The 17,500-nt window shown below is 46.4% G+C and overlaps 1 protein-coding gene across 4 annotated transcripts in view; it reads right to left on the reverse strand.

The window, feature by feature from the left end:
* Window positions 1-17,500, reverse strand: part of prom1a (prominin 1a) — a 72,005-nt gene that overhangs the window by 9,413 nt on the left and 45,092 nt on the right. For 2 of the 4 annotated variants that reach the window (XM_048231080.1, XM_048231082.1), the window contains 17 exons: window positions 14,571-14,691; window positions 14,022-14,085; window positions 13,611-13,700; window positions 10,059-10,282; window positions 9,349-9,423; window positions 9,176-9,239; window positions 8,432-8,591; window positions 7,629-7,781; window positions 7,290-7,413; window positions 6,915-7,018; window positions 6,467-6,551; window positions 4,544-4,690; window positions 4,004-4,075; window positions 2,723-2,815; window positions 2,065-2,082; window positions 1,020-1,073; window positions 577-657 (listed from right to left, as the gene is read on the reverse strand). In XM_048231080.1, the coding sequence (XP_048087037.1) occupies window positions 577-657; window positions 1,020-1,073; window positions 2,065-2,082; window positions 2,723-2,815; window positions 4,004-4,075; window positions 4,544-4,690; window positions 6,467-6,551; window positions 6,915-7,018; window positions 7,290-7,413; window positions 7,629-7,781; window positions 8,432-8,591; window positions 9,176-9,239; window positions 9,349-9,423; window positions 10,059-10,282; window positions 13,611-13,700; window positions 14,022-14,085; window positions 14,571-14,691 (1,729 nt within the window). The remainder of the gene's footprint in view (window positions 1-576; window positions 658-1,019; window positions 1,074-2,064; window positions 2,083-2,722; window positions 2,816-4,003; window positions 4,076-4,543; window positions 4,691-6,466; window positions 6,552-6,914; window positions 7,019-7,289; window positions 7,414-7,628; window positions 7,782-8,431; window positions 8,592-9,175; window positions 9,240-9,348; window positions 9,424-10,058; window positions 10,283-13,610; window positions 13,701-14,021; window positions 14,086-14,570; window positions 14,692-17,500) is intronic. The other 2 variants (XM_048231083.1, XM_048231081.1) reach the window with 1 other exon arrangement.

The raw sequence follows: 17,500 nt of genomic DNA on the forward strand, positions 1-17,500 counted from the left end.
CCAATAAAAACTAGTTCAGAGTGCAAACAGGTGGCAGAACAGTGCAGGTTCACATCAACAATGGACAGGAACTATCAGTGAGGCATTTAGCATGCACTGTAGACTGCAATGTCCTTCTCATTTACAGTAGGCCTACTGAAATGTCTGCCTTTTACAATACTCTGTACTATTTTTACTGAATTAACAGTACATGTTGAATCTACTGAGTTATGAAATCTTTTTTGCTTTGTTTTTTTTAGATATATGGCGTGCCCTGAACACTGTGTTTTCCATTTTATGATGTAGTGTGTAATAACTGCTCAGGAGTGTTTTCATTTTGACTGCTTTGTGAATGATCTGAAGACATTGTTTGGTTTTGAGGCGATTATTCAGTTTTGTCAGAGGTTTTGTGAATGTAGTTTGAGAATGCGGGTTTGTGTTTACAGTTTTGAGAAAAGGGTGGGAGGTTTCAAATAATGTGTTTTGTGAAAAACTGTAATTTTTAGTCCATCTTAGATTGACATTATATCACATGTAAATACACCATCGGTACAATAATAATTCTCTATAGAGCATAAGACTTTGAAAGCACATTACCTGACTGACCACGAAAGTTGCATTGTGGGAGATAAGATATTGGGCCGCCTCTATGGTATTCAAGACGGTAGAAACTTTGCTCTGAAGAGATCAAGAGATTATGCAAAATCATGCTACACTTTCATATGTACCATGCATCACGTCTAGTTATAGCTAATCTAATCTAGCAGGCTAGCAGTAATCTCATGATAAAAAGACTCAAGAATTAGACATCAAAACAGCAGACATATACAAGATTTTAAATTAGCCTCATTATCCTGTGGTGGGAATACACACACACATACACACACCCACTCACACACAAACACACACATACACACACGCACACAAACACGCACACACATGTGCATGCACACACACACACACACACACACACACACACACACACACACACACACACACACACACACACACACACACACACACAGAGGGTCACCACTCACAGGCAGCTCTCTGGAGGTCATCTGCAGCATGCGGATGCTCTGGCTCAGCGTGGTCTTCAGAATGAGAAGAAAAACATTACCACGGTGACACAGGCACTTTCTCTCCCTCTCTCTCCACACAAAAACCCCACTGCATTTAAATGCTCCACTATGGAGCCCACATACGGTTGCCCTGTGATGAAGCATGATGTGGTGGAACGCACTATGCTAAATGCAAACAGCTGTAGAGAGAGCTAATGCCTCAACCCCCCTTACACCTAGTTTAAACAGGATGTAAAAGGGGCACTACACAGTGGGCTTAACAGTGGAACATTTAAAGCTGGATGCTGCCATGCTAGAGCCACAAGGCTTCTTAAGGCCATGGGTCCTTCATATTTGTTCCAAACATGTCTGCCATTAAACACCAATAACAAATGCCTCACTTGATTCAGGGCAAGCATTTAGGTGCAACATGGAGTTGAAACAAATACTTAACCTCTGCCCTGGAAGCACAATCCACAGTAGGTGTTATGCCACGGTATGTCTTAAGTGAATAAACAACTGTGTATATCTTTGGATAGTCAAAACTTTCAACATGTTTCTTGTTTTGAACACAATACCCACTATTAATGTATGCTTCCGTGAAGGTGCAGAGACATGGACAAAGCAAGCTGTTGTGGAGTTAGAAAACCACCAAAAGAGAATGTGTTTTTTGTCAAATTGAAATATGAAATCCCCAAACTATTGCTTTGGTATGGGGGGATAGGTGATGAAAATTGATTGAGCATCATGTTTGGAACATGATGAGATGAGCACTGAGGATTCTGTATAAAATTACATGTAAACATATTTGTACATGTTCAACTCCAGGCTTTATATTGCATGGATCACTGACTTCATTTTAAATACCCTCAAAACAGAAACAACATATTTTCAGCTATGCAAGTAAAAATATCCTATGGTCACATATAAAACCTTTTGAACAAAACAATGGAGTGCATGGTTCTCTGAATGGTATGAAACAAACACTGTGAATAGAAAACAACAAGAATCGACACAAGCTTACCCTCGCTCTAACATATTTCTGGGAGGCCATTTTTGGGGGGAAATCAAGAAATCAAGAAGGTCAAGAAAGAACTCAGAAAGATTTGACAGAGTAAACCCATACTAATTATTATTATTATTATTATTATTATTATTATTATATTATGCCACTATGTGTGTATGTGTATCACTATAGTTTACAATGGTGTTATGGTTTCCAACTTCATGCTTGAAATATACCAAATTATAATGTGTAATCCGTAAGTTTATGTAAGTTGTTGTGTGCGGTGTTGTGAGACATATACATATGGTTGAGAGGCTTTATTAGTGAAGCTATTTCCATTTTTCACTTATTGTTGGTGATTTCTATCTTTTTGATTTAGTCTTCGTTGCTTTGCTTTGTCTGTATGTGTGTGTGTGTGTGTGTGTATTCTGTATGTTTAATTGTATGTCTGTTGCTGTTATTCAAGCCAAATTCAGCGAAACTAAACAACAAATAAAAATCATAGCAGCATATCATATGCTGTACCCAAACAGTGCAAATGGTGATTTAACAGTCACAGTCCTAGTGCAAGGGAGTCGTCAGAAACCGTCCACTGTCTCAGACTGAAGCAGCCGATGCCAGAGTAGAGATTGCTGCCTTGGTGTGAGAAAGTGCATTGAGGTGGGCGCTTGATTACCAGTGACTGCTCCATGGGGAGGACCTGCTGGGTGTGGATCTGGCGGAGGGTGCTGGCGTGGCCCTTCAGGGACGTCTGCAGGGAGCCCTTCGGCTGTGGGGGGGGCAGAGGGGGAATAGAATAGATAGGAATAGCAAAAAGGAGAGATGGAGATAAAAAGATAGTTAGTAAAAAGAAGAGTTAGTAGAAGGAGTATCATCTTAAATCAGAGTTCAGTTTGCATTGAATTCCAGATTCCAGCTCTTTAAATAATGACTACCGTCCCTGTAAAAGAGACGCCGATGACTGTTTAGCCTTTAAGCAGTTCATACTGTATCTGTACCCAAGGCATTTGATGGAGGTCCTAGTATGCAAAAGAACACTTTTCTAAAAAAAAAAGAGTTCCTTTATTTTCTTCACATGTGTTGACAACCCAGCTCTCAGTCCAGCACAGCACAGCCAAGCAATCCCAGTTTGAGATTCAGCAGTATGCATCCATTTCCTCATAAGGTGCTGCATCAGCAGAGTGGCCCATCCAGTATAGTATATATGCCACCCAGTAAAGATGCCACCCAGTACAGTATATGCCACCCAGTACAGTATATATGCCACCCAGTACAGTATTTATGCCACCCAGTACAGTATATGCCACCCAGTACAGTACACCAGCTGGCCAACAGCACCAGTTCTGATTATGGGATGGAACACAATCCTGACTTATTTTTTCACACACACACTCTCTCTCTCTCTCTCTTCTCTCTCTCTGTATGTGTGTCTGGACTAAGGAGGTACAGGTGGACACCAGCTGGACTGAGTGATAGACACACACACGCACTCACACATACAGTACACACACACACACACAGACTCCCCGTGGAGATTACAGAGTGGCTCGCTTAAGAAGACAGCTCAATTACAGCTGGCACAAGCCCTCTGGGCCCACTCCCAATCCCTCCAGAACCTTCCAGAATGAATGGGGGGCTTGTGCTAGGCCCCTGAGCCCTGGAGGGCAAGGCAAAAATAAAGAAATTTGCCTGAGTCAGCCATGCCAGCCTGGTCTGGAGCCGGGGAGGCTGCAAGGGCACAGGCAAACACATGGATGATAAGAAACCCAATGCCAATGTCTATCCCTTGGGACTTTTCTATATGAATACCCATTAAACACAAATTGGATGCCGTGAGCGCAATGAAAGGCACTGCGGGCTCATGTGCATGGGAGATTATACGCCGTGGGTTGCGGCTTTTCTCTGTTGGGTTGTTTTTACTGGGTCCGGAGGAGGAATAGCATAGAATAGAACATACCAGTTCCTCGCTTTGGGCGTCCAGCTCCTTGGCGAACGACAGCAGATCCACCAGAGTGACCCTTTTGTTAACCTGGAAGGGGACCAGACACACAAGAGCATGGGGCTTACTACACACAAGAGCACAAGAGCATGGGGCTTGCTACACACAAGAGCACAAGAGCATGGGGCTTGCTACACAGTGCAGCGCCCCTTTCCCTCCCACTCACACAACACACATCGTTTTTTATACTCTTTGGGCTGGTTCCTTATGTATTATGCCTAGTCTTAGACTAAAAGTACACTCCAATAAAAGTATCCATTGAAAAAAGCTTTTCACTTTCAGTCTCAGACTGGTGCCTAATCCATGTACAGGAAGCTAGCCCTTAAGGTCAGTAACTGAGTCTCTAGCTATCCACTTCACATCTCTCACAAACTATCTTCTTCCCCATCTCCCAGTCTATTTCGATGCAGTTTTGTAGCACTATTAACAAATAACATTGTTTGAAGGAACTGTACTACACAGAGCCACATTTTCACTTTTTTATTTCTAGTCTCACACCTCTTCCAGGTAGTCTGCGTAATTGATGTCGCCGATACCAGTCTCGGTGAAGCGGACCAGGTTGTCTTTGCCCTCCGACTCCAGAAGGATGATGCCCCTCAGGTCAACCTTCACGCCGTCAATCACATGGGCCACGTCCTCTGTGAACTAGAGAAAAATATCAGGGAAAACAAATGACGCATTAGAGAAAAATGTGATTAATATCAGAACAATTTTAATGCCGCCAGAGGGAAAAGTGCCGTCTCCCTTCCATTACACTTTATGATCTGTAGCCTAGAGGTTTAATATACTTATAGAAGTTGAGCAATTAAGATTTGAGACATGCTGTACTTGCTGTGTTATGTAAGTTCATACTGTTTCTTGTAACACACCCCTTGGGGTTCTTGTAACACACCCCTTGGGGTTTTATACGTAATAGCAAATTAATTCATTTTTAAATAAAGTTCCTGACACTACTCCTATTGCTAAGTCACCCTTCCACATTTCAAAAAATTAAAGGCCTAGGTTAGGTTTTTTGCCCTGCATACAAACTCATTGGTATTTTAAGCAATGAGCCAATCTGTTGATCCAGACAATTCCAGACATTTGGGTCTATAATATGACAAAGAGAGGCAGCCCTATCCAGATGTGTCATTGAACACACCAGCAATTCAGTGTGCCAAGCATAACAGCCTTCCTATGTATGTGACAAGCAGAACCATATAAGCACTCCTAATGTTCTCCTTCTGCTTTGTAGACCTCCTATTTGCACAGTGACAATGAGAACCCTTCCTTGTTTACACTGACAGGAAGAGTATTACGCAACCCGTGGGGCAAGTCTTTGCCATTTGCTTTCAGCACAGGCCCCAGTGTGACCATTACAGGACACCGTTGCCCGCGGAGACAAAAGAATTTACATTGAGCGCCCCTTCACATTCTTAATCAGAACAAGAGCTTCCCGGGCAACTGCATTCACCTCCACAAAGCCCGCATTATGTGTCCCCTGCTTGAGGTAGTTGAACTCCCACGGCATAGCACTTCAGTGAAGTGTTTTTGAAGCACCACACTATGTCAAGACTGCAGCAGATCTCTTTTTTTGTCACCGCTCAGGTACATCTACTACAACAAAGCATTTCCCATGATGCATCACTCTCCTCATGGTCCAGTTCAGAACATTACGGAGGCACACTTGCGGCTGGAAGCACAGCTCTGCGAACACAGCGGCCACTCATTTGCATGGCTTTCTATGGAGAGCGCTGGACCACATCCTGTCCCCCCTCCCCACCTCCCCCCCATTGACATCTCCTGAACCAGAAGAAGGCCTCTAAACCGGCCAGCTGGCTCTGGGGGCGGCAGGCGACTCAGACTCTGAGTCCATGCGGGGAGGGAACCATGGGCACTGGGCAGCGTGTTTGTTCCTGACGTTAGATAAGGCATAAAGCTGGCGCTGGCTCAGGACACGTCCAGCAGGGCTTGGGGGGGTCAAATGGTTAAATGGAGACTCCATTTGCTAGGGCCAACTATAGCTCGTGTGATGTCATCACCCTGTTAGTAGGGACGCTGTTGGGCCAACTATGAAATAGTCCAGACAGTGTCATGTGGACATACACAGGGCTTTAAAGGTAGACTATGTATGAATAAAGCTCTCACTGAGTTGCTATAGCCCCCGACCACACAGTAGGTCATTGCAACTGATGGAGCATGAGACATTTTTTTCTGGGCTTTCATGTCACAAAGTCAGGCATGTTGTCTTCAGGCATTGTTTTACACAGGAGGTTCTGAGGATTTCATGTTTGAAGCATATCATGATTTGAATTTCACCTGCTTATATCCACAAGGAACATAGGTGATTGAGCACTTCCTGTCTTAAGCACCTTTTCAAAATAAAAGCACCACTCAGTATGATGTGTTTGTGTTCGGGAAACAGTAGTGAAGAGGCCTTACCACACTGGTGTTCAGGAAGGCAGAGACGTTGAAGATCTTATCCAGATGCAGAGCGGAGTAGACCCCCCTGTTTTCTTTGCAGTTACTGAGAGGGAAAGACCAACATGACAGGTCATGACAGAGCGGTATCAAGTGTATGAGAATCGACCGATGGATGCTGGAATACTGAGTACTAGCAAAAGCTGGTGCTGAAAGACATCCATACATTCAACAGCCCAAGAACAACATGTTCTTCTGCACATGCTTCCTTACAGCCTCTCTACTGCCACCTGGTGACAACTAAAGCTGCCATTGCCTGTCAATACAGCATGTCTTGACCACTAAATATTTATCCATGTTCTGTTTGTTTCCAATGGTTAAAAGCAACTATTGAGTAACATTGTGTTATTCTAATAGTTCAAACTGTATGTCCTCTGGCATCATAATCAACATATAAGAATGTATTCACCTGTAAAAGCTCTCCACAGTCAGGTCCATCTCGGGGTCATTGTACAGGTAGCCAGGGATGAAGTTCTTCCAGGCAGGCATGATGAGGTGAGGGGTGTCCAACACCTATGAAGCACAAGGCCCTTCATGGATTAAACACGGCCGGGGGAAAAAAACACCACTTCACTGCATCAACCTATTAACACTAGGTATAGTCAATGGAGGGAAAGATAAATTAACATTCCCCATATTGCATATGCATGCCGATGAGCCCATGAGGGATCAGGTCTGTGATTGTCCTGTGGGGGGGGTCAGGTCTGTAATTGTCCTGTGGGGGGTCAGGTCTGTGATTGTCCTGTGGGGGTCAGGTCTTTGAGAGAGTCCTGTGTGTATTTACCTTAAACAGCTGTTTGGTGTGAAAGGGCTCACACACCAGCTTCTCCACGTTGCCACCCACCAAGAAGCTGACAGCAACCACGGCCATCAGAATCCACGAGAAGATGAAGCTGAACCCAACGCCCCTGGGAGAAACACACACACAGACACATACAAACTCCTTATCAACAATGTTAGTGATGGCCAAATCTTTACATTTGACATAGTCCCTCTCTGCACACATATGCAGTAACTACTAAAGACACACAGGCACATGTTGTCATGCCCACCATATATATCAGCTCTGTAAAGTCTTGGCAATAACCACATTGCAGTGATGGCAAAGCCCTTGCTGACTTACGCCATGAGCAGGTTGCCCCCGGTGTTGGAGATGCAGCCGCGGGTGGTGGGGGTGGCATGGCGGTCGAAGCCCAGGATGCCACACAGCATGCCCAGCAGGTTGAAGGCCAGCACCATCACCACCATACAGCACAGGGTGATGCACACTGTCCACCTGGAACATGGCTCACAGTCACTCATCTACAGGGCTCATAGGCACTCATCTACAGGGCCCATAGGCACTCATCTACAGGGCTCACAGCCACTCATCTACAGGGCCCATAGGCACTCATCTACAGGGCCCATAGGCACTCATCTACACAAATGTATTCATTTAGCAGACGCTTTTATCTCAACTGACCTACATATGTCAATTATATTACAATGACCATTGTGCCCGGAGCAACTCAGGGTTAAGTGCCTTGCTCAAGAGCACGACAATGGAAGCCAGGAATTGAACCCACAACTTTTCTGGCTACTGTATGCTAGCCCAGCTCCTTAACCACTACGCTACCACCACTTATCTACACGTTTATAGTCACCGATGGCAACTTGGCGACGGGAAGAGGCTGCTCTTTGTACTGGACTGCCTTTGGGCAGTGAAGCTATACACATGTGTGTTTACTGTAACAGGGTGGTTTACGGTATTTACTGTAATGCTCCATTTTTGAATAAACGGAGTAAGACCACATTGCTGGAGTCTTACTGTACCGTTCCAGTCAAACATAGAGAACTTGTGGTGTGTCTTGATCGGACTGTGTGAGTTAGGATAAGGGAAGTGAAAAAAAGGGAGGTCCTTCACTCAAGAAGAGTTGAGGGAGGCACCTGTAGAAGTCGTAGCGGTCGATTTCGGGGTACAAGTCCTCGATCCGGGAGTGGCCGTGGCTGATGAGGATGGTGAAGTTGGTCAGGGAGTTGTGCATGGGGAACAGCTTAGAGAAACCAGTGATGTTCGTGCCAATGCCATCCAGCATGTCACGCACACCTGCAGAGAGTGTGTGTGTGTGTGTGTGTGTGTGTGGGTGGGGGGGGGGGGAGAGAAAGAGAGAGAGAGGGAGAGAGACAGAGAGAGAGACAAAGAGAGGCCATTGGACAGAGAGGGAGGAAGAAAGGAAGAAACATACAGTTATGTGAGACTTCTAAACAAAATATTCAAGCACAAAAAAAAGCAATTAATCTCAACCTCAATCACAACAACAAAAATGATATTCAGCCTTTATAATAATAATAATAATAATAATAATAATAATAATAATAAGCTTTATTTGTATAGCACCTTTCATACACAGAATGCAGCTCAAAGTGCTTTACATTTACAAATTAAAGGAGTTATTCGGAGTAAAATGCACTTTAGATCAATTTACGAGTTTTGACTAAAAACGGTAAAATCGAACTTTCTCAAAACACATCCGAATGACATGATTTTGATGTCAACTCAATGTATGTACTCCCAATCATCCGTAAATTGATCTAAAGTGCATTTTACTCCGGATAATTCCTTTAACACAATGTGCATTTATTATACTATGAGTACTGTGAGTGCTCATGAGCATGAACGCCATCACTCACCTTCAACCACATTCCTAGTCTGATCCGCCACCAGGGCTGGGGTGTCATTGAAAGATGAGTACCCCTGTAGCAAAAATAAAACATAACACAAAAGTGACTGTGAAGTATGGGTTTAAGAGCTGAAGAGACATGCCATGGAAAACCTGAAGGGCTGAAAAAACCCAGAGCCTGACCTTCTGAACGATGCCGCTAAGGTCTGTCTTCAGGGCCTCGTTGACCTTCTCCAGCTGAGGAGTAACGCCAGGCAACTGGAATAGAAAACAAAGACCATGAGCCTCACTCAGTTATCACAGTTGGACACACGAAAACACAAAAGGCCTTCACACAGAGCACCCATGCAGAGGACTTCAGATGCACTACAGGCAGAGGGAGACAGGGGAGTGTGTTAGAGAGGGAGACAGGTGTGAGAGAGGGAGACAGGGTTGGGTGTGAGAGAGGGAGACAGGGTTGGGTGTGAGAGAGGGAGACAGGAGAGTGTGTGAGAGAGGGAGACAGGTGTGAGAGAGGGAGACAGGGGATGGTGTGAGAGAGGGAGACAACAAGAGCTGGGCAAAGGGGAAGGGGAGACAGAGGCAAAGAAAATTGCAGATTGCAGTTATCTCATCAGAGGAAGATGACCACACGATTAAAATGTTAAGGCCAATGTCCTCAGGCTGTTATGGAGTAATAGTGTGTGTGTGTGTGTGCGTGTGTGTGTGTGTGTGTGTGTATGCGTGTTTGTGTGTATGCGTGTGTGTGTGTGTGTGTGTGTGTGTGTGTGAGTGTGTGTGTGTGTGTGTGTGTGACAGCGAAAAAAGAGAGAGACAGGCAGACAATCAACTAAAGCAGAGAGAGAGAGTCAGGCAGTAAACTAGACTGAGCGTCTGCGTCTTTGCCCTCGTACCTCGGAGTAGTTGGCTCCGACGTGCAGCTGGCTGAGGGAGGTCAGCACGCGGCTGCAGACCTTGGCGGCGGGCGAGCCAGGCACGGTGCACACGGGGTCGTCCAGCGAGGTGTTGAGGCCCGAGCGCACCAGGCTCAGGTTGAAGCGCAGCTTCCCGGCCCCGTCCTGCAACACCTCCAGGGTCATGCTGACGTTCTCCAGGGCCTCCTTCGTCTCGTGCATGGCTGACCAGGGGGTAATGGATGGGGGAGTACGTGAGTGTGTAAAACGCTCACACACGCACGCACACACACATGCATGCACCTCATACACGCACGCACGCACACACGCACGCATGCACATACACACACACACACACTCAGAAAAACACACATACACTCAGACAAACATACACACACATACTCAGACACACACACACACACACACACACACACACACACACACACACACACACACACTCAGAAAAACACACATACACACACACACACACACACACAGAAAACAAACATACACACACACACACACACAGAGAAAGAGACAGGCTCGCACTATATCCATAAACACCCATAAACAGATGAATACACACAACTACACTTCTAAAGTGGAAACACACACAGGTGTACAGGCATACACCTACAGGGGGAACATCCACTTACACACAGCATACCAAATACATGGGCACAGGCACATCCATTTACGTCTTTAGGAGTACAACTCCTCAAACTCTACTTGACCACTTACTCATACTAAAAAGTAAGTGTGAACACACACAGGACACTATGTCTCATCTCAGGCAACATATAACTCACAGGGGGGGAAGTACCAATCAGACTAGCGGTCAGACTAGCGGTCATAGCCTCAATCTCAGTGTGTCATGATGATGCTAAAATCTTTACACTTGGTGCCTTAAAGATGGAACACCAGGGATGTGTGGGAGCACCAGGGAGCGGATGCAAAGGAGATTGTTGATTGGATCAGGAGTAAGGACTGATATAGAGGAACCATTTGGGAACCAATCACGAGAGTCCAGGCACAGGGGGGAGAGTCACATGAGGGTCACATCCAATCAGATAGCAGCAGGCCCTTTTACCTTTGAAGGCCCTCTCCACTTTGACTTTTGGGGCCAAAAAGCGACAAAGAGAAGATGGAAGAAAGTGAGTAGGCAGACACACTACAGGTACTTCTGGGTAATATGACTTATGGCTTCTCGCCAACTATGCCTTCATTCCAACCGCACTAATACCATCTCACAAACGTACTTAAGTTAGGCTGCTTTCAGGACTATGGGCATTGTTAATGTCTTTTGGAGTATAAATGAAAAAGGTGAATGTTGCAGAGTATAGTGTTATTTCCAGCCTGACCACCATCATTCTAATTGAAAAAGAAAAGGCCTTGGCACATCCACATCCACATAAGAATGAGCAGCACACAGATGTAGTGGTGGTGCTTCACATAGTTGCAGTAAGACAGAGCCTGTGCGTAGGCGGGCACTTTCTGCAAAGCGCTGCACCTTTTTTTTTCCACGTGAGGTATTTGAAAATCTCATCGTTTCGAAATGTGCAAGGATAAATCTCCCAAGGCTGCCGTCTCAAGGCCTATTCAACGCTATCACCATGAAGTGGATGATCAAACTGTGGCAGCACTTCAAAGAATGCACCGCTAAATGCCGAAGTGTACCTCGCTTGCGCGCACAGATAATGACGTTATCAACGCTCTGTTCTTCCACTGGAAGATTCTCTCCAGTGCAGAATAAAAAAAGAGGAGTGATAGAGAGACACAAGAGATAATGAAGAGGATGTGTCATGAGGTAAAGGAGACAAAGGACAGAAGAAAATATGGAAGACAAAAGAGACGGCAACAAGCTGCAGAAGAAAAGAACATCAGACTTGCGTAGATAATAAGAAGAGGCATGACATGTGCAAAACAAAAATAAAACAGAGGAGGAGCAAAGGAACATAAAAGAGGAGTGCAGAAGGGAAGAAAGGAAGAAAGAAGATAAGAAAGAGAGGGGGAAAGGAGAAAAGAGGGGAGAGAAGAGGAGAAAAGAAGAATCAAACCAAAGAGCACGCTGAAGAAGAGGGAAAGAAAGAGGGGCATAGAATGAAAGAAAAAAGACAAAATGGAGGAGAGGAGACAGGAAGAGGAGAGAGGAGAGGGAGAGGAGGAGAGGGGAGGAGGAGACAGGAAGAGGAGAGAGAAGAGGGGGAGACAGGAAGAGGAGGAGGAGGAGAGGGGAGGAGGAGACAGGAAGAGGAGAGAGGAAGAGGGGGGAGGGAGAGGGGAGACAGGAAGAGGAGAGAGGAGAGGGGAGGAGAGGAAGAGGAGGAGGACAGGAAGAGGAGGAGGAGAGGAGAGAGGAGGGAGAGGGAGGAGGAGACAGGAAGAGGAGAGAGGAGAGGGGGAACCAGGAAGAGGAGAGAGGAGAGGGGAGGGGAAACCCAGGAAGAGGAGAGAGGAAGTGAGCAAACAGAAAAGAACCAAAGAGAGGAGCACAGAGAAGAAGAGGAGACCAAAGAGAGGATAGCTGAAGAAAAGAAAGGTAGAAAACAGACAAGAGAGAAAAAGAATAGATAGGAGGAAGAGAAGAGGAGATGAGGAAGAGAGGGATCAGAGAAGAAGAGGGAGACCAAAGAGAGGACATCTGAAGAGAAAGACAGACGGAAGAGAAGGGAGATGGACGGAAGAGAAGGAGATGGAGGGAGAGGTGCTGTACCTCCAGCCATGTTGAGAGCTCCGTCCAGAGCAGGTCGCACCTCCTTCCCCAGCTCCTCATGGATCCTCCCTCCCAGTAGTGGCCCGATGTCTGAGGAGGAGCAGAGAGAGAGAGTGAGAGATGGAGAGAGAGAGTGAGAGAGAGAGAGAGTGAGAGAGAGAGAGAGAGAGAGAGAGTGAGAGAGAGAGAAAGACAGAGGGAGAGTGTGTGTGTGAGAGAGAGAGAGAGAGATAGAGAGACAGAGAGAGACAGAGGGACAGAGAGGGAGAGTGTGTGTGTGAGACAGAGATAGAGAGAGAGAGAGAGGAGATAGAGGGACTTAAAGACAGGAAGAGGAGAGAGGAGAGGGGGAACCAGGAAGAGGAGAGAGGAGAGGGGGAACCAGGAAGAGGAGAGAGGAGAGGGGGAAGAGGGGAAGAGGAGGAGAGAGGAGAGGAGGAGAGGGGAGGAGGAGGGAAGAGGAGGAGAGAGGAGAGGAGGAGAGGGGAGGAGGAGACAGGAAGAGGAGAGAGGAGAGGGGGAACCAGGAAGAGGAGAGAGGAGGGGAGGAGAGGGGAACCAGGAAGAGGAGAGAGGAGAGGAGCAAACAGAAAGAATCAAAGAGAGGAGCACAGAGAAGAAGAGGAGACCAAAGAGAGGATAGCTGAAGAAAAGAAAGGTAGAAAACAGACAAGAGAGAAAAGGAGATTAGATAGAGGGAGTGAAGAGAAGAGGAGATGAGAAGAGAGGGATCAGAGAGAAGAAGAGGAGACCAAAGAGAGGACATCTGAAGAGAAAAAGACAGACGGAAGAGAAGGAGATGGACGGAAGAGAAGGAGATGGAGGGAGAGGTGCTGTACCTCCAGCCATGTTGAGAGCTCCGTCCAGAGCAGGTCGCACCTCCTTCCCCAGCTCCTCATGGATCCTCCCTCCCAGTAGTGGCCCGATGTCTGAGGAGGAGCAGAGAGAGAGAGTGAGAGAGAGAGAGAGATGGAGAGAGAGAGAGAGAGAGAGAGAGAGAGAGAGAGAGAGAGAGAGAGAGAGTGAGAGAGAGAGAAAGACAGATGGAGAGTGTGTGTGTGTGAGAGAGAGAGAGAGAGATAGAGAGACAGAGAGAGACAGAGGGACAGAGAGGGAGAGTGTGTGTGTGAGACAGAGATAGAGAGAGAGAGAGAGAGAGAGAGAGATAGAGGGACTTAAAGAGATGGAAGATGAGAGAGGAGAGATGAAACACTGATGAAAGCATCAGAGTGGAAAGATGCTGTACGTACTCTCCAGGTCAAACAGCACTTGATTCTTAGCGGTGGAATACTGGGAGATCAAGTACTCGATTTGCTGCACGAGGGAGAGGAGAGGAGAGAAGAGAAGAGAAGAGCTGTTAGTGCATATCTCCATGCATGTCTCATCACACTGCAAAATTAAGCACGTGCTAAACCCTTTGAGATTGGGATGCAGTCATGCCTTCATAATATGCCAACAGATATTTATTTTACAGTAGTGGAACTGCAGAAAGATGCAAAGCTAAAGCTAACTATGACTGTTTAATCCCTAGTAGGGCACAAATCAAACAGGCAAGTCATTCAAATAAAATCACACCCCTGTCTCCCCTGTTCCACATGTAGTTTTAAACTGACAGCTAAAGCCGTCCTTACACCAGAAGACTGGTCAAGAACCTCATCTTGTCAAAGTTGTTTGGTGTAAGGAAGCCATGTTGAAACAAAGAGAGCAGAAATATATACTGCAACAGGGGGCACGTATAGCAGTATGACACATACAGTATAGCATGAAAAGAGATGTGGACAGACGAGATGTTTTCTTACAGTGGGCGTCTCGTTGGCAAACGTGTGCAGGTCCCTCAGGTTGCTGTTGACCAACCGCCTCATCTGCTTCAGCTGGGAACTAAGGTGCTGATTGGCCGCATACGAGCACAGGATTCCAGCACTGTAGTCATGGCAACACAACTGTGTCATTAGATTGTCGATCTAATGTGCCCACCTTCAGTGCTAGGAATAAATTTGTGTGTGTCTGTGTGTGTGTGTGTATACATTTTCACCTTGAAAGAATAATGATGTTTATCTATATTTCGAACAGACACCCACACTTGGTTGGAGTGCTCCCAAAAGCCTGAAGGTAGTTGTGCTTGGTGTGGGCATTCCACTTTTCACTGTTGTGGTTTTACGAGCCGTTGCACCAGTGGTACTTGATAGACACACCCATAGTGGGATTCCTTGCCTTACACAAAATGTACTTTTAATACACTATAACTAAATCTACAGGCTTACTTAAGAACATATGAAAAGGTCATCATTTAGATGTTTTTTAGCTTTTAACTCTTTTCCTGAATTCTAATTCCAAACTGTTATATTATCTACTGGTTGGTGTCCACACATTCACACTGTACAGCCCCAGCATAACGATGCTAGTGACCCTTTTGACCAGTAGATGGAAGCACTTCACTATGTACAGAAGAGGTCATCAGCTCCTTGAAAAATCAGTACGGCAACACCTGCCACAGAGAGTAGCAACGAAACCACTACAGTTCAACCACTAATGTGATGTTCACTTTTGCCAGTCGTACTACATTTAAAATAAACTGCCAAGGTCTCAACCTTTCAAGTAAAGTATGATAAATGTCACGTCATGATGTGGGGCTTTTGAACTCGTCCGCGTACATATGACTTGTAAGAGTTCAGCAGGTTCAATAGGGAGGATGCTTTATAACGGACACTGCGCAAGTAAAGCTCAGCGTTTTGATAAGTCAGTGTTACACAAGCAAATGAGAAACACTGGGTCTCTCCACGCACTTCAAACAGAAAGTGTTATATCGCTGTTAATTGATTCAGTAGGAAGGAATATGTGTGTGTGTGTGTGTGTGTGTGTGTGTGTGTGTGTGTGTGTGTGTGTGTGTGTGTATGTGTGTGTGTGTGTGTGTGTGTGTGTGTGTGTGTGTGTATGTGTGTCTGTGTGTGTGTCTGTGTGTCTGCACGCATATGTGTGTGTGAAGGTAAAGAGGGCTCTATTTTGTGTGTGTGCTATCATTCCTTTATGAGTCATTCTCTCCGTTCTGCTGCATGTGAATATTAAAGGATTGACGCAAAGCTGATTGCAGAGGCACAGGGGGTGATGCAGAGGTAAAAAGAGCTCTTCCATTCAGATTCAGGAGATGGCAACTGCTTCTGTACTTCTCAAGCAGTGCTCAGCGTGATGTTTCTTTTTGGTAATGTCAGGTACTGTTCCCTCCTGCAGTAATTCTAATGTGGATGCGTGTGTGTACATCTCTCTTTTCCTCTCTCTCTTTCTCTTTCTCTCTCCCCCTTTCTCTCTTTCTCTGTTGATTTTGTGTGTGTGTGTGTTTCAGAGTGAGAGGGTTGTTTGTGTGTGTGTGTGTGTGTGTGTGTGTGTGTGTGTGTGTGTGTGTGTGTGTGTGTGTGGAGTGTGTAAAGGGGTGATCAGAGGACAGCCCTGAGAAAGAGAGAAAGAGAGAGAGAGAGAGCTTTATGTCTATTTTAGGGGGAATGCGCCTCAGTTGCAGGCAGAGTGAGGAGACGACGGTGCTTGACAGGATTCCAGAGACAGCGCTCTCAAAAAGCCTCCCTTAACACACCTCCAGCACGCTGGACACGCCACTTTGTTCCGTACTTATCACAAATACACACCCGTGTCTCTCTCTCTCTCTCTCTCTCTCCCCCTCTCTCTCTATATCGTTTGCTCTCATACTTTTTCTCTCTGCCTGGCACTCTCTTTTGTATGTGGATGTCTATGTCTGTGTGTGTCTGTGGGTAAGTGGGGGGCGTTTGTGTGTGTCTCAGTGTGTGTGCTGTGTGTTTTGTGAGTTTGACCTCCCATTTCTTACATCTAAGAGAGCATGTGTATCTGTCTAAGTCTCTTCATGTCTGTGTGTGTGTGTGTGTGTGTGTGTGTGTGTTTGTGTGTGTGTGTGTCCTGTTTGATGTTAATGAGACGTCGTGCTGGCTCTCCCCTATCACAAGCACACAGCTGGGTTTGGGCTGTGTTCTCCCAGGCTGCTGTAGTTACACTGCCCACCCCACAGCTCCAGACATGGACCTCAGCCCATCACTCACTCACACTGGGACTGGGAGTGTGCATGCGTGTGTGTGTGTGTGTGTGTGTGTGTGTGTGTGTGTGTGCGTGTGTGTGTGTGTGTGTGTGTGTGTGTGTGTGTGTGTGTGTGTGTGTGTGTGTGTGTGAAGAGGCAAGGCGGTGTGTGTGTGTGTGTGTGTGTGTGTGTGTGTGTGTGTGTGTGTGTGTGTGTGTTGGAGGTCTGTGTTCCTTGTGAAGTGACCTCTCTGGGAATGCAGAGTGGGGAAAACAAAATGGCCTGCACATCACAAAGGCCTTTTGTCTCTCTCTCTCCTTTAGCCCCCACTCTCTCTCTCTCCTTTAGCCCCCCACTCTCTCTCTCTCCTTTAGCCCCCCCCCTCTTCCTCCCCCACTCTCCTTTAGCCCCCCTCTCTCTCTTTTCTCTCCTTACCCCCCCTCCTTAGCCTCCCCCACTCTCTCTCTCTCCTTTAGCCCCCCACTCTCTCTCTCCTTTAGCCCCCCACTCTCTCTCCTCTCCCTCACCTCCTTTTAGGCCCCCCCCTCTCCCTCCCTCCCCCTCCCTCTCCCCTCCCTCCCTCCCTCCCTCCCCTCTCCCCTCCCTCTCCCTCCCTCCCTTCTCCTCTCTCCCCCTCTGCCCTCTGTCTGTGCATGGCCTGGCTGGGTCAGCACAACCCGGGCTGCTAATGAA

The sequence above is a fragment of the Alosa alosa genome, chromosome 21 (assembly GCF_017589495.1).
Source record: "Alosa alosa isolate M-15738 ecotype Scorff River chromosome 21, AALO_Geno_1.1, whole genome shotgun sequence".
Taxonomy (NCBI): Eukaryota; Metazoa; Chordata; class Actinopteri; order Clupeiformes; family Clupeidae; genus Alosa; species Alosa alosa.